The sequence below is a fragment of the Delphinus delphis genome, chromosome 8 (genome assembly GCF_949987515.2).
Source record: "Delphinus delphis chromosome 8, mDelDel1.2, whole genome shotgun sequence".
In the NCBI taxonomy this organism is placed as follows: Eukaryota; Metazoa; Chordata; class Mammalia; order Artiodactyla; family Delphinidae; genus Delphinus; species Delphinus delphis.
Genome location: NC_082690.1, coordinates 73,213,220 through 73,228,609, shown reverse-complemented (window position 1 = coordinate 73,228,609; position 15,390 = coordinate 73,213,220). Strand labels below are relative to the sequence as shown.

The 15,390-nt window shown below is 37.6% G+C and overlaps 1 protein-coding gene across 1 annotated transcript in view; it reads left to right on the top strand.

Annotated features, from left to right (window-relative positions):
• TSG101 (tumor susceptibility 101) overlaps window positions 1-15,390 on the top strand; it is a 58,354-nt gene that overhangs the window by 17,352 nt on the left and 25,612 nt on the right. Inside the window, exons 5-7 of the mRNA XM_060018594.1 lie at window positions 5,506-5,632; window positions 9,371-9,437; window positions 14,936-15,027. Coding sequence (XP_059874577.1) covers window positions 5,506-5,632; window positions 9,371-9,437; window positions 14,936-15,027 — 286 coding nt within the window. The remainder of the gene's footprint in view (window positions 1-5,505; window positions 5,633-9,370; window positions 9,438-14,935; window positions 15,028-15,390) is intronic.

Sequence of the window (15,390 nt, the reverse complement as noted above, 5' to 3'; positions counted from 1 at the left end):
CCAGAAAAAAGATCCACTATACAGACATACCTTGGAGATATTGTGGACTCAATTCCAAACTACTGCAGTAAAGCAAAATGTTGCAATAAAATGAGTCACACAAATTGCATGGTTTCCCAATGCATGTAAAAGTTATGTTTACACTATACTGTAGTCTATTAAATGTGTAATAGCGTTGTGTCTAAAAAAACAGTATTCATACCTTAATTAAAAATACTTTGTTGTATCCTATAATAAAGCATAATAGAATATGAAAAAGAATATATATATGTATAACTGAATCACTTTGCTGTACAGCAGAAATTAACATTGTAAATCAACTATACTTCAAGAAAATAAATTTAAAAAAATCCTTTATTGTTAAAAAATGTTAACCATGGGGCTTCCCTGGTGGCGCAGTGGTTGGGAGTCCGCCTGCCAATGCAGGGGACACGGGTTTGTGCCCCGGTCCGGGAGGATCTCACGTGCCGCGGAGCGGCTGGGCCCGTGAGCCATAGCTGCTGACCCTGCGCGTCTGGAGCCTGTGCTCCGCAACGGGAAGGGCCACAACAGTGAGAGGCCCGTGTACCGCAAAAAAAAAAAAAAAAAAATGTTAACCATCACGTGACAACACAGGGTTGCCACAGACCTTCAATTTGTAAAAACTGCAGTATCTGCAAAGGACAATAAAGCAAAGCACAGTAAGAAAAGGTATGCCTATACATAAACACTTGATGTATAACAGTGGTGTTATAGTAGGTAAGTGGGGATAAGATTAACTTCAGTTATGGAGTTGGGACAGTGAGATTCCTATTTGTATAATATACAAAAATCAATTTCAGGTAGATTGTGAAAGGCAAAAAAATAAGACTTTTAAAACATAATATAGGAGACTGCCTTTCCTGATCTTGTAATAGGTGAGGGTTTTTTTAACAAGATGGAAAACTTTTACTATAAAGGAAAAGACCACTAAATTTTACCTTGAGCTTATGCAGATTAAGAACTTCTGTTCATGAAAGACACATTAAAAACTGAAAAGACTAACCACAGACTGAAAGAATATACTTGTAGTACTTAACACCCACAGGGTAATGTCCAGAACATAAAAATAATTTTTGGGAATCATGAAAAGAAAGAAGCCCAATAGAAAAATAGATGAAACTCTTGAACAAGTACTTCACAAAAGAGAAATTCTAATGGCCAGTAAACATATGGAAAGATGTTTAATCCTGCTAGTAGTGAGGGAAATATAAATTAAGACCATAACGAGATACCATTACATGTGCATTAAATTTGCACTACCAGTTGACAACGCTAAGGCTTAGAGAGGATGTGGAGCAAAGGGAACTCTTAGACACTGCTGATGGGAGCAAAATTGACACACTACTCTGGAAATTAGTTTGGTATTACCTAGTAAAGTTGTAAGGGCCCATGCCCTAAGTCCTAGCAATTCCACTCCTTGGTATGTACACTAGAGCAGGGTTTCTCAACCTCAGTGCTACTGGCATTGTGGGTCAGATAATTCTTTATTGTGGGAGAGCTGTTCTGTTCATTATAGGATGTAGGATCCCTGGCCTTTATCCACAAGATGCCAGTAGCATGACAATTGTGACAACTGAAAATGTTTCTAGACATTTCTAAATATCCACTGGGAGACAAAAATAGCACCCCCAGTTGATAACTACTGCACAAGAGTAACCCTTTTGGGCTTCCCTGGTGGCACAGTGGTTGGGAATCCACCTGCCAATGCTGGGGACACGGGTTTGAGCCCTGGTCCAGGAAGATCCTGCATGCCATGGAGCAACTAAGCCCATGCGCCACAGCTGCTGAGTCTGTGTTTGAGAGCCCGTGAGCCACAACTACTGAAGCCCGCATGCCTAGAGCCTGTGCTCCGCAACAAGAGAAGCCACCACAATGAGAAGCCTGCGCACTGCAACGAAGAGTAGCCCCTGCTCGCTGCAACTAGAGAAAGGCCGCGTGCAGCAGTGAAGACCCAATGCAGCCAAAAAAAACGAGTAACGCTTGCACATACATACTAGGAAACAGAGCAAGAATGTTCATGAGCAAGAATGTTCAGAGCAAGAATGTTCATTCATGGTTCATAAATAACCAAAGACTGGATACAACCCATATGACTGTTAACAACAGGAGAGTGAATAAAGAAGTTGTGTATTCATTCAGTGGAACACCATACAGCAATTAAAATGAATTTATAACTATACTCTTTAACAGGAATGTATCTTACATTGTTGAAATAAGTCTCAGTAGAATCCACAGTTTGACTTAATTCATATGAAGTTCAGAAACAGAAAAAATGAAACATACTGTTTAGAAAATTGTTTATAAGGTAGTAGTTTAAAGAAAAGAATGATTATCTGCTAAGTCAGAGAAGTGGGTAACTATAGAATAGATAGAGGGGGATGCAGTCAGGAACTTGTAAGTTGCTGGCAGACTTCTATTTCTTAAGTTGGATGATAGCTACACAAATATTTTCTTTATTGTTACTCTTTAAAGTTACATACATTTCTGTATGTATGTTATATTCCACAAATCTAACAAAAAAGACATAAGGGTAGCTAACTTTGGTATGGTGTTCAAGGTTATATCATGGAAGATCCTGATTTTTAGCTAAGGACTTCATCCTTGAATAGGCAGCTGGGAGTCATTTTAGATTTCTGAACAAAAGTAAGGCATTAAATGCAATGATTGTTAGGTATAATGTCTGAAGTGTACTAGATAAATACATTAATTAGCTTTCTGACTGAAAATCACTAGCTGCTCTAAAACATAAAACCCCAAATACTGGAGACTTAACGCTGGAAATTTCTTGCTCACGTAATAGTCCACTGGGAGTCTGCCTCACTGGCAGGCAGCTTTCCCTCACTTGAGCTTCAGGGACCAGGCGCTTTCCAGTTTGTTGTGCCACCATCTCCCGGGGCTTCAGAGTCCTCCGCATCAAGGAAGACAAGCAAAGAGATTGGTGGCCCTCCTTCTTGTGCACCTTGGCTTAAAAGTTAAATCTCTTCTGCTTATTGTCCATTGGTAAAAACTAGTTGCAAAAAGGACTGGAAAATGTAGTTTCCGCCTAAGCAACTGATTCTCAGCAACAACTCTGTATAATGGGAGGGGAGTGTGAACTTTTATAGAAAATTCTCTCAATCATAATCAGTAAGTAAAACTAGAACCCGCACAGAAGGCTATTGTAGTAATCTAGCATGGCACAGAACATGAACTAGGGCTGCTCTCATTTATCTTGATCTTACTAATTCAATTGCTTATTAATCCTAATCCTGAATGTGTATCATATACTGCTTAGAATGTAAAATCTGACCTTTTTATTGCTTGCTGGAAAAGCAAACAAAAAGGGATAGAGAAGAAAGCAATTTTGCTCTTCAAGTTTTCAGGGTTTTCAATAGGAAAAAAGTTTTATAAAGATACTATGTGTTTCAGTTGACCCTTAGGTGTTTGAGCTAAAATAAACTAACATTCTTGCTATGTTTTTTGTATCCTGTATCATTCTGAATTAGTCATTTGTCATTCTGAAATATTCATGACCTGTTGCTTTATAATAGGCCTGGAAGTAGGTATTAACGATTAATTTTCCTTCCTTCAAAGACTTTAATGTGAAAGGAATGGTATGGTAAAGAATTAAAATAAAATTTGTCTTGACAAAACTATGGTTATAAGACTGTATAAATGGAGTACTGATTCATACTACAAACATGGGTTAACCTTTGAAAATATTATGCTAGGTGGAAAAAGCCAGACACGAATTGTATGATTCCATTTACATGAAATGTCCAGAATAGGCAAATCCAATGACAAAATAGATTTGTGGTTGCCAGAAGCTGAGGGGAGGGGGAAATTGGAAGTGATCACTAATAGGGATAGATTTCTTTTGAGGATGATAACAATATTCTGGAATTAGACAGTGGTGATAGAGAAAAACCACTGAACTATACACTTTTTTTTTTTTTTTAATTCTTGGCTGTATTGGGTCTTTGTTGCTGCACGCGGTGTTTCTCTAGCTGTGGCGAATGGGGGCTACTCTTTGTGGTGCACGGGCTTCTCATCATGGTGGCTTCTCTTGTTGCAGCACATGGGCTCTAGGGTGTGTGGGCTTCTACAGTTGTGGCACTTGGGCTCAGCAGTTGTGGCGCATGGGCTCAGCAGTTGTGGCTCTCAGGCTCTAGAGTGCAGGCTCAGTAGTTGTGGCACACGGGCTTAGTTGCTCTGTCTCATGTGGGATCTTCCCGGACCAGGGATCAAACCCATGTCCCCTGCATTGGCAGGCAGATTCTTAACCACTGTACCACCAGGGAAGTCCTGAACTATACACCTTTAGATGGTAAATTTTATGGTATGTGAATTATCTCAATTTTTAAAGTGCATGATTTTAAAATCATTTTATGATTTAGTTACGGAGTTTTGTTGGACTAAATAATTAACAAGAGATTTAAATTGTGTGATTCTCAGTAGCAACCCCATACACACACCAGCCATAATCTCCAGCCTACACTCCCTGGTGCTACACAGATACTGTACATGTTTACTCCCTGTCTCAGCGTGTAAGTTTACAGACAAACATAAGAAGGGTATTGGAATAGTGAGAATCAGTAAGTTTTCATAAGAAGCTTTCTGAAATGTTATCTATTGTCACTGTCCATACGTTGGGACAGAATGGAACAAAATTGGTGCTTTGGAAAGTTGAAAGCTGCTAGTAAACTCTTCTGTCAGGAGAAGGGAAGTTATGAAGATGATTAACTGATCAAGATAATTGAGTAATCCTTCAGAACCTGATGAACTAATGAATGAAGTGTGTGAGGTGAGATATACACAGAATATAATGGGTGAAAACAACCATCAGATAAGTCAGTTTGAACAACTTTGCCTAGCATAGTTTGTCTGAAATTAGTGATCAATAGGTACTTGAGAAAAAAGTTTAGCAGCCTTTATGGGATACAGGCACTCTCTTTGTAACTATGGTATTGGAAGGAAAGATCCTTTAATAATTTATATCTTTTGTACAACAATCTAGTGATTTCTAAAATGGAGTCTACTTATAATTTCAGAGTTCATGATACTATCTTTAATAAAAATTAATCTAGGAACATGTATTTCCAAGGTAACATTGTTATCTTTTAAAGGCCTTAAATAATATTTGTGACTACTGCTTACATCCATCCCTGAGTTTATACCGTACCAGCATCCTTAATTTGTCCACTGGAAATATAATAAATTTTGGTTAGCTGTATGGAGTCAAATGAAGAACAATACCATCTGAATTTTGCAGTATACTGCTTTGGCTAGTGCTGTTTTTATATACATGAAGTAGCAGCCTTGCTACACATAAATAATAAGTAGAAATCAGCTAGCTGTATTAAATTAATTAAATGGAATTTTCACGTTTGGGGTCCTACAAAGGAAATTGTCGTGCTAAGTTGAAAACAGATAAGAAATGGCCAGACTTTTCCTTATTGCCAAAAAGTAAATCTGTAAATGACTTAAATTGTTTTCCATTTTTAGCCACAGTCAGACTTGTTGGGGCTTATTCAAGTTATGATTGTGGTGTTTGGAGAAGAACCTCCAGTCTTTTCCCGTGCTACTATTTCAGCATCCTATCCACCATACCAGGCAACAGGGCCACCAAACAGTAAGTAGAACTGAGATTTGATTTTTAAACTCATATAAACAAAAGAAAACAAAATCTTGTAAAAATATTTTTTTTGATGACTTCAATTTGCTTTTTAGCTTATCAAGTTAGTCGATTTTTTGGAGGTATTCTGAGGCCCCACATCTGCATGTACAGATTCTCAACAAAGACTGGCATTTGGGCTTTCGTTTGTGGGTAGAAATCTAACTATGGGTGTGCTGGATTCCAAAATGGAGGAGAAAGAATGCTGGAATAGAGCTGGAATTTTTTTTTTAATTATGCATGCCATGGAATAGCTTTATTTGATCCGTTTGGAAGTAGATACAACTTGAAAGGCAATCTGACCTCCTTTTGTTTGCAACTCCAGGATCAGTGCTATAGATAAGAATCAATTATAAAGTAAACTATATAATTCACATTCAGCTATTCTGGGTGTACACAATGGACATCTAGCTCTCAGCTTTCTTCTCTTGAGTACAACCAATTCATGATTTTACTTTGAGTGGAGAGGGTGGGGGCATGGAGTCAATATCAGTTCTCCCCTAACTGGTGTACATTATCTCTGTTATTTCTGGGTTTTTCAAAAATAATTCTTACTGGTACTTTAAAATCACCCTGGATAATTGAGAGTTGGTTGTACTTACTTGTTTTGACTTTACTAAACCTGTTCATTGTGTTTTGAGCTGTGATTTTTTTAAAACAAATTTTGTTTAAGATAATTAACCAGACTTAATTTATCTTATAAGTTAGATTATGTGCGCTTTCATTTTCCTCCCACTGAAAATTATCATCTTCCTTTTTAATCCATTCTGCCTTGAGGAGCATCTTGACTAACAAGCTGAATGGGAATCTAACAGAACTTTCTGAATCCATTTCCTTTTCCTTCTCTGCTTTCCCAGAATAAGCTTGGCTGTAGCATTTTGTTGCTCTTTTAATAAAGATTCTAGGGATTCTTTTGGATCAGAAATTTGTTTTCATCTTAATAAATTCTGTTGACTTTAATATCCAAGGTTAGATTATCTTGCCCATCTAATGTTGAAATGCAAAATATTTCCTAGATCATCGTTCATATTTATTTGCTCAAATAACATAGCCAGTGACCACTTAAGATAAAGGTAACCTTTTCAGAATGTTAGTCCCCTAAGCAACATCTTTTTCCTAAATTTCTTCTAGTTTTATGTTAACATTGGAAGTGCAGCATTCAAGAAAGAGACCTCACTAAAGAGATCACTATTACACTTCCATTTTGCATTCACTCACTATAAATCACATTAAACAATATAGAGCTAATATAAGTAAATTACTAAAAGAGACCAACTTATTGTCTGTCCATTACAGTTTTAATACTTTTTATACATTTAAATGATATTCATTATTGTTATGTATGACTGCAAAGAAATGAAAGTCTGAATTCCGTCCTACACCCACACATCAAGGAACAGCCCAGAAATTTGGATCCATACTTAAATACGATCTTCTAGTTAAGAAATTATATACTTCTATTATTATTATTATTATTATTATCATCATCATCATCATCATCATCATCATTACTGTAAGCATTTTTTTTTTTTTAAAGAAGATGTTGGGGGTAGGAGTTTTTTAATTTATTTATTTTGCTGTGTTCGGTCTTTGTTTCTGTGCGAGGGCTTTCTCTAGTTGTGGCAAGCGGGGGCCACTCTTCATCGCAGTGCACGGGCCTGTCACTATAGCAGCGTCTCTTGTGGTGGAGCACAGGCTCCAGACGCGCAGGCTCAGTAGTTGTGGCTCACGGGCCTAGTTGCTCCGTGGCATGTGGGATCCTCCCAGACCAGGCTCGAACCCGTGTCCCCTGCATTAGCAGGCAGTTCTCAACCACTGCGCCACCAGGGAAGCCCTACTGTAAACATTTTTGATCTCTGGTTTTAGGAAGACTTTTGAACTAGCTATAAGTCACACTAAAAAAGTGTTGTGCCCAAACCTCATTTTTTGACAACTAACAGTAATAGTCAACATTTATTCAGTGGTGACTATGAGACACAGCTAAGCACTTCATATTAGTTCTTATTTAATCCTTATAATAACCCCATGTATTATGCTTATTTGTATTCCATTTTATTCTGGCTCTGAAATTACTTCACTTCATTATCTGCTTCCTTACCAGTCTTGGACTCAACTTTTGTTGTTTCCCAAAATCAAAATTTGGAGATTTTGGTCAAATTACTAGCTTTTCAGAACCTTAGAAGGGAAAATTGCCTATAATTATGAGGAAATTGCTTATAACTGTGAAGTCGTAGTTTATATGTGTTTAAGAGAAACTAGAATGGGGAGAGAAACTAGTAATTGACTATATATGTTGCTGACACCTAATAGTGGCCTCATCTTTTGATGTTCATAAAGATCAACTGTGTTTTGGCCCAGGAAGAAGAAATGTTTTATGAGATCTAGCAATTATGACATTTTGGGAGGTATTTTTCCCTTTATGAAATAGCACTGAACATCATCCTTAGCTTAATTATACTTAAGAAAAAATTTACTTATGACATCTATAGATTCATCCTAACAAGAAGACTGTGAACACTGACACTTGGGGATGTAAGCTCAGCAACTCTGATAAAGACGTTTAAGGCCCTTAGTCAGAGCCCAGCATACTTCTCCCATCCACTTGCATTATGTGCTCTAAAAGTTTACTTCTTGAGTGTTCCACTTCTCTCTTCAAGCCTTTGTGTACCATTCATCTACTAGATCACTCTTGTTTACCCCCACCTCCTACATTTAATTAGCTACCTCCTGTATGATCCCATATATATCACTCTGTACTTCCCCTGTCACGACACTTATCACTCTGTATTTTTATTCTTTTCGTGTTTATCTCCTTCACTAGACTATAAGCAACTTGAGGCCAGGAATTCTTTCTTTCTTTCTTTCTTTCTTTTTTAATCCAGTGCCTTTCACAGAAAGGCAGTAAAATATTTATTGATTGGATTAAGGGCTAATTATATTCAGTGAGAAAAATTTCACTGAGGTTAATTTGATTCTCAGACAAGTTGTTTCCAGTTAAGGCCAAGATTAACTTCTTCTCTTTTTCTTCCTCGATGTTGGTTAGCCTCTTGGCATCACTGACTAGTTCTTTGTCATTAGTGTTCTCTTTAAAATACATATAAAGCATTCTTTATGCTTGCTAGATTTGAACCTTTTTCCACCTAGTATTTCCAAGCTTTTGTTTGTTTTAACCAGTCTGGCTGAATATAAGTTTTGTTTAGGACTTCTTGTAGTAATTTGAAGTCGTTTAAAGTTCTCAGTCAAGCCAACAAAACCAGCTGTGCTAATCGGTCAACATAATCTTGCAAGAAATTTCAAAAGATATCTTAGATATAATAAAGAGGCCACTTTCTAAGAAGCTGACCTTGGACCAGAGGGGGGCACATTTACCTTCCTCTAAATTCCAAACTGAATTGGCTCCTGTCTCAGGTTATAGACTCGTTGAGAGCTTGAAGAGCTGACCAGGTTGACCTGTTCGCCAGTTAATCCTTGTTGGAATTGTCACGTTTAATGCTTTTAGAGTTATGTGGTTTGAAGTTATTTATTAGTTGCAGTGAAGAACTAATATGGCTGGAGTGTTTTGTTTTTGGTGCTGAGATTTGAATTCTTTAACTGTATGAAATTTTGCTGTGGTTTGATGGTGATGTGTGTCTTATTTGATACCCTATATATCCAGGACTATGCATACTATTTTAAAATATTAAAAATTATTTTTAGCTTCCTACATGCCAGGCATGCCAAGTGGAATTTCTGCATACCCATCCGGATACCCTCCCAATCCCAGGTAATGAAAAATTATCTTTTGAATAATTGTATTAGAAATTCTATTAGATCTAGAATAAAAATAATGGGTGCTAACTAGGGCATTAAAATGAAAATGGTTGCAATTTAATGGAAGGTAAAACTCAGTTTATTGCTGAAATTTTATGGTATATACATAGTTCAAGAGGAGTTTTTTCCATTTAGAGAAATGCAGCTCCATTCTATTCAGAGAGAGGAAAGGGGTGGGGAAATGACAATAATCTTGATTAGTTTTGTACCTTGAAATCCTTGTTTCTTTCCTTTTAAGAACTCTGTATATCCAGTGTAAATGGCTGAAAGATTAATGGAATACTAATTATGATGACCTCAGCCACTGAGAAAAATATTTTAATATCCTTTTTAAAAAACTGACCTTTTCTGTAAACTACAGGGAATGAATTAATGGTGCATATGATGGGGTCAGTCTCATCCCCATATTTATTCAGTTCATAGACTACACGTACTACCAACCTTTAGTATCCATATGTTAATAACATAACAGGTAAATGAAATTAATAGTGAAATCAGTCTATGAATAATACATACTAGAAAAATCGATAAGATTTTTCTAGTATGTATTTTCCAAAGGTGGTCTTGGGGCTAACTTAGAATGCAAGACTGGCATATACTTGGTGCCTAGATGAAATTTTCCAGCTACTCGAAATTAACAAAAAAATTTTAACCCTGCTAACTCTTCTTAGCTCCATAGAACCTCACAGATAAATGCAGCTAGAATTCCGGAACACCTGCCATAAATAAATATATGTATATACATATATAATATGCAGGATCTTATAAGTTAAATTTAGCAAACATTTATTTGGGGGCCTTTCTTAATTTCAAGAACTTGCTTTATAAGGTAGTAAGTATTCTGTCACATTTATCTGGGTAAGCAGACTAGATGAACATCTGTCAGAGACAAGAAAGAAAGATTCCTATGATTGTTATATATAAACAAGTTGTAAGTTTTAGATTTCTTGAGACCTTTAATTTTCTGATTAAGTTCTAGAAATGGAATTCTATCTGAAGCCTTGAAATTACAAGCCGTTATAATGAACAGTTGCTAGTAAGAAGGAACTTTGGGCATATAGGGAATGGTTATTAGAAGCACAATAAGGAAATGGACTTCTGAACAATGAAGCCACTTCAGAGAAACTTGTAGATAAAAATGAAGGCTGAAAATATTGACAGAAATGTAAATCTTACTCATCTTACATAACCTTAAAAGTGTCTTTTGTGGGCTTCCCTGGTGGTGCAGTGGTTGAGAGTCCGCCTGCTGATGCAGGGGACACGGGTTCGTGCCCCGGTCGGGGAAGATCCCACATGCTGCCAAGCGGCTAGGCCCGTGAGCCATGGCCGCTGAGCCTGCGCGTCCGGAACCTGTGCTCCGCAACGGGAGAGGCCACAACAGAGAGAGGCCTGTGTACCGCAAAAAAAAAAAAAAAGTGTCTTTTGTGAGGTTATTTGTAAGAAGTTTCTTTTTTAAAAAAATTTATTTTATTCTTTTTTTTTTTTTTTTTTTGCTGCGTTGGGTCTTTGTTGCTGCGTGCGGGCTTTCTCCAGTTGAGGCAAGCAGGGGCTACTCTTCATTTTGGTGCATGGGCTTCTCACTGTGGTGGCTTCTCTTGTTGCGAAGCTCAGGCTCTAGGCGCGTGGGCTTCAGTAGTTGTGGCACGCGGGCTCAGTAGTTGTGGCACGCAGGCTGTAGAGCGCAGGCTCAGTAGTTGTGGTGCACAGGCTTAGTTGCTCCACGGCATGTGGGATCTTCCCAGACCAGGGCTCGAACCCATGTCCCCTGCATTGGCAGGCGGATTCTTAACCACTGTGCCACGAGGGAAGCCTAGAAGTTCCTTTTTGAGGTAGCTATTTTTCAAGATTTGATGCGTTTTGTTTTTTGGGTTTTTTTTGAAATGTAACTTTTAATCTCATGACAGGCTAATGAGTTGTTAAGGGTAACTGTACTCACATTACTGTCTGTATCCTTCTGCATACACAAGGTCTTGGCAGAAGAGCCTCAGGACCTCTTTGTCTTCTCGCTTTATCCTAAAGGAGAATTAGTAAATCAGTGATTCAAGAATCTTTATTTTACAACAGTGAATATGAGAATATTTATTCTTGCTGTGGAAAGTTGGACTAGAGGATCTCTAAGGTCTCTTTAAAATTTTAAGATCTTTTGAAAGTTTTATTTAGCACCTTGCAGCATGTATGCAAGGAAACTAAAAAGTATGTCAAGGATAGTTGTTCCAGTTTTGGTATATGTACTAGCAAGCATGTATTATTAGAAAACAGTTTCTGATATCAGAAAATGTTAAGTGCTGTGATAAACAGCTTTAAAGGAGAGGTCACATCTGTTTGGAGGTGGGAGCTTAGAGATAGCTTCATAAATGAAGGAACTGGTTTAAAAGAAAAGTAAGTATTTAGAGGTGGAGGGAGCAGCAAACAGCAATAACATTTTATATCAGAGGAAACTTACCGGTTATTAAGTTCAGCCCACTCAATTTTATGTAATCATAGGTGTGAAAGCCAAAAAAAAATCCCAGGAAAGAATAAGGAAGCACTCTAATATGGCTGGAGAATATAGGGTTATGAGTAGGAGAACTGAAGAGGTTTTTTATTTTTTAAATTTATTATTTTTGGCTGTGTTGGGTCTTCATTTCTGTGCGTGGGCTTTCTCTAGTTGCAGAGAGCAGGGTCTCCTCTTCTTTGTGGTGCGCAGGCTTCTCATTGTGGCGGCCTCTCTTGTTGCGGAGCACGGGCTCTAGGTGCGCGGGCTTCAGTGGTTGTGGCTCACCGGCTCCAGAGCGCAGGCCCAGCAGCTGTGGCACAAGGGCTTAGCTGCTCCGCGGCATGTGGGATCCTCCCGGAGCAGGGCTCGAACCCGTGTCCCTTGCATTGGCAGGTGGATTCCTAACCACTGTACCACCAGGGAAGCCCCTGAAGAGTTTTAATAAAGGTGCAACTTTCATAGGTATTACAGATCTCCCCAAACCTTCTCTGATCTCCTCTAGCTGTATTTTCCACTACAGTTGACTCTTGAACATCAGGGGGAGGTCGGGGGGCTAGGGGTGTCGACCCTCCTTGCAATTGAAAATCCAAGTATAACTTTATAGTCAGGCCTCTCTGTCATATCTGAGGTTTCGCATCCTCAGATTCAACCCACTGTGGCTTGTATAGTAGTCTAGTATGTATTTAGTGAAAAAAATCTGCATATAAGTGAACCAGCACAGTTCAAAACCATATTGTTCAAGGATCAACTGTATACATTTCCTGAACTTTTATTTAGCATTTATTGTTTTCTTTATCCTATCAGGATTGTTTACAGGGATCTTGCCCTATTTTGATTATTAGTATCTTGAGGAAGAGATGGATTCATACTTTAGCTCCTGCCTCAAGCACTTGAAAACAGTGCTTTAAATAGAATAAACAGTAAATTTTGAAGGGGCACATAAAGAAAAAGGAATATAAGAGTGTTGGAAAATTCTTTTTAAATACATTTAGTCCAAAAGGGCTCTTAAAAATCTGAAAAAGATTTCCTACATAGGGCAAATTGTTTAATAATGTACAAAGACAGAAAATAGTACTACTAAATTATTTTTTTACTCAAGAAAAGTTGTTAACCCTGAACATAGAGAATAACTACGAAGGAGAAATTAAGCAAACTAAATAAAGAGACAGGGAGTTCTCTGAATTTAATATCTGTAGGCCTAGAAGAGTTTTATACCACTTACTGAAAAATTCAGCAATAAAATCACAGATTGTCCTTGAAAAAGTATGCAAAATGGGAGGAACTCCAGAAAAAGCAAATTTATTCCAGTGTTCAAAAAGGTAGATTCAGAAATTTGAATAAGATTGACATTGTTTCCTTGCAGCATGGATTACTAGAGAGACTAGAACAAAAGTACTGTGCAATAGCATTCAGCATGTGTCCACTGGGAACAGAAATGCTTAACCTTTTTCTTTTTTCATTTTACTTTTATACTAATCGATAAGAGTATCATGATTACATTGAATCCTCAACAAGTTACACACAAAACTTTTTTGTTGGTGACAGGTTATAAAGTGTGAACTAGTAGTACACATAGGAGAGAATCTTTGAGCCACTGCCCTATAAAAGGATTACTGACTATGAACTTAGAGCTCTTGCTCCAGGACTCTGGGCTGGGTCTTTTTAGTCAGTAATTTTAATGGACTCATAGAAGGCATGTTAATCAGAATTGCAAATGCCATAGATCTGACAATTGTAGATAAAATAGGATTCATCAAAATTGATTGTTCAACTAACAGGTAGCTATAGTAATCATCCTGTTCCTTTTCTTCTCCATTATAAGGGAAACACTGCCAAATTAGTGATCATTCAGAGGAAAGTGATTAGATCTGAAAATCAGAGCTGTGAAGAATGGTTGAAGGAATTAAAAATATTTCACCTGAAAAAGAGAGGACTGAGGGGAAAATGTTAGAAGTTTTCTAATATGCAAGTGATCTTACAGAGTGCAAATTTAGGACCATTAATTAGAGGTTACTGTGTCAAAATGCAGTTAGTGTTCAGTAGAGAAAGATGACCATTTGTCAGGGATATTGTAAATGATATTTATGAAACAATGTTGGATAGGAGATTGGAGGACAATACTTCTAAGGAAAGTTTCTTCCAACTCTGATGTGAATACAGGAATGACACAAACCTTCCTTAGAATGAAGAGGAAGCTTTTAAAACTTTATCTCAAGAGGAGTATTTTCAGATCAGACATTCAAAAAGGTTATCAATGAACCACAGGTAAAAATTAAATAATATTATTTACCTGTATGCTAGGAAATCAGAATGGAAAAGTTCTCACAAAATATTTGTTGCTCTCAGTTCTGATACTGTTGGACTACCCTTAGAAAAACTCGAGTTGCTTTCTGCTACTGTGAAGGTGACCCTCAAATAACCAGGGCCAAGGGACTTCCCTGGTGGTCCAGTGTTTAAGACTCTGTGCTTCCACTGTAGAGGGCACGGGTTCGATCCCTGGTCAGGGAACTAAGATCCCGCATGCCGCAGCCAAAAAAAAAAAAAAAACCAGGGTCAAGCAAGAGTATTTTAATCATTTACTTTAAGAGTAAATCCAGTGTCATTAATGGAATTTTTGTGGAGCTTTGCTTGAATAGACACCTGTAGCTCTAAAACTGTAAAGTCATTAACTGGTAAGACAATGAAATATCAAGCTTAGCCTCCTGAATGGGGTGGATTTGTTTGTTTGTTTGTTTTAAGTCTTTATTGAATTTGTTACAGTATTGCTTCTGGATTATTTTAAATGTTTTTTGGTTTTTTGGCCCCGAGGCATGTGGAATCTTAGCTCTCCGACCAGGGATTGAACCCACACCCCCTGCATTGGAAGGTGAAGTCTTAACCACTGGACTGCCAGGGATGTCCCCTGAATGGGGTTCTTAAAGATACTGTAGAGTTGGGTCATCTTAACATTTAATATTTTATGTTCTTTTCTTTAGTGGTTACCCAGGCTGTCCTTACCCACCTGGCAGTCAGTATCCTGCCACCACAAGTTCCCAGTACCCTTCCCAGCCTCCTGTGACCACTGTTGGTAAGTACCGTTCAAAATTGTATTTCTCCACATAAGGAAAGTCAGAGTCTCCTTTTGTGAAAAGTGCATTTCACTTTTGTTTTTTATTGAATGTTTGATATGTAACATTGTGTAAGTTTAAGGAGTACAGTCTGTTACTTTGATAGATTTATATATTGTAATATGATTGCATTATAGCAGTATTTATTACATTACATAATTATCATACAGTATTATTGTCTATATCCATCATACTGCGCATTAGATCTCTATGGCTTGCTTACTACTCGTTATAAATTTGTACCCTTAAATATCATCAATTTTATCACACCTCCCCCCATTTCACTTTTACATGTGAAATGTTAGAATACTCTTTCTTTTTAG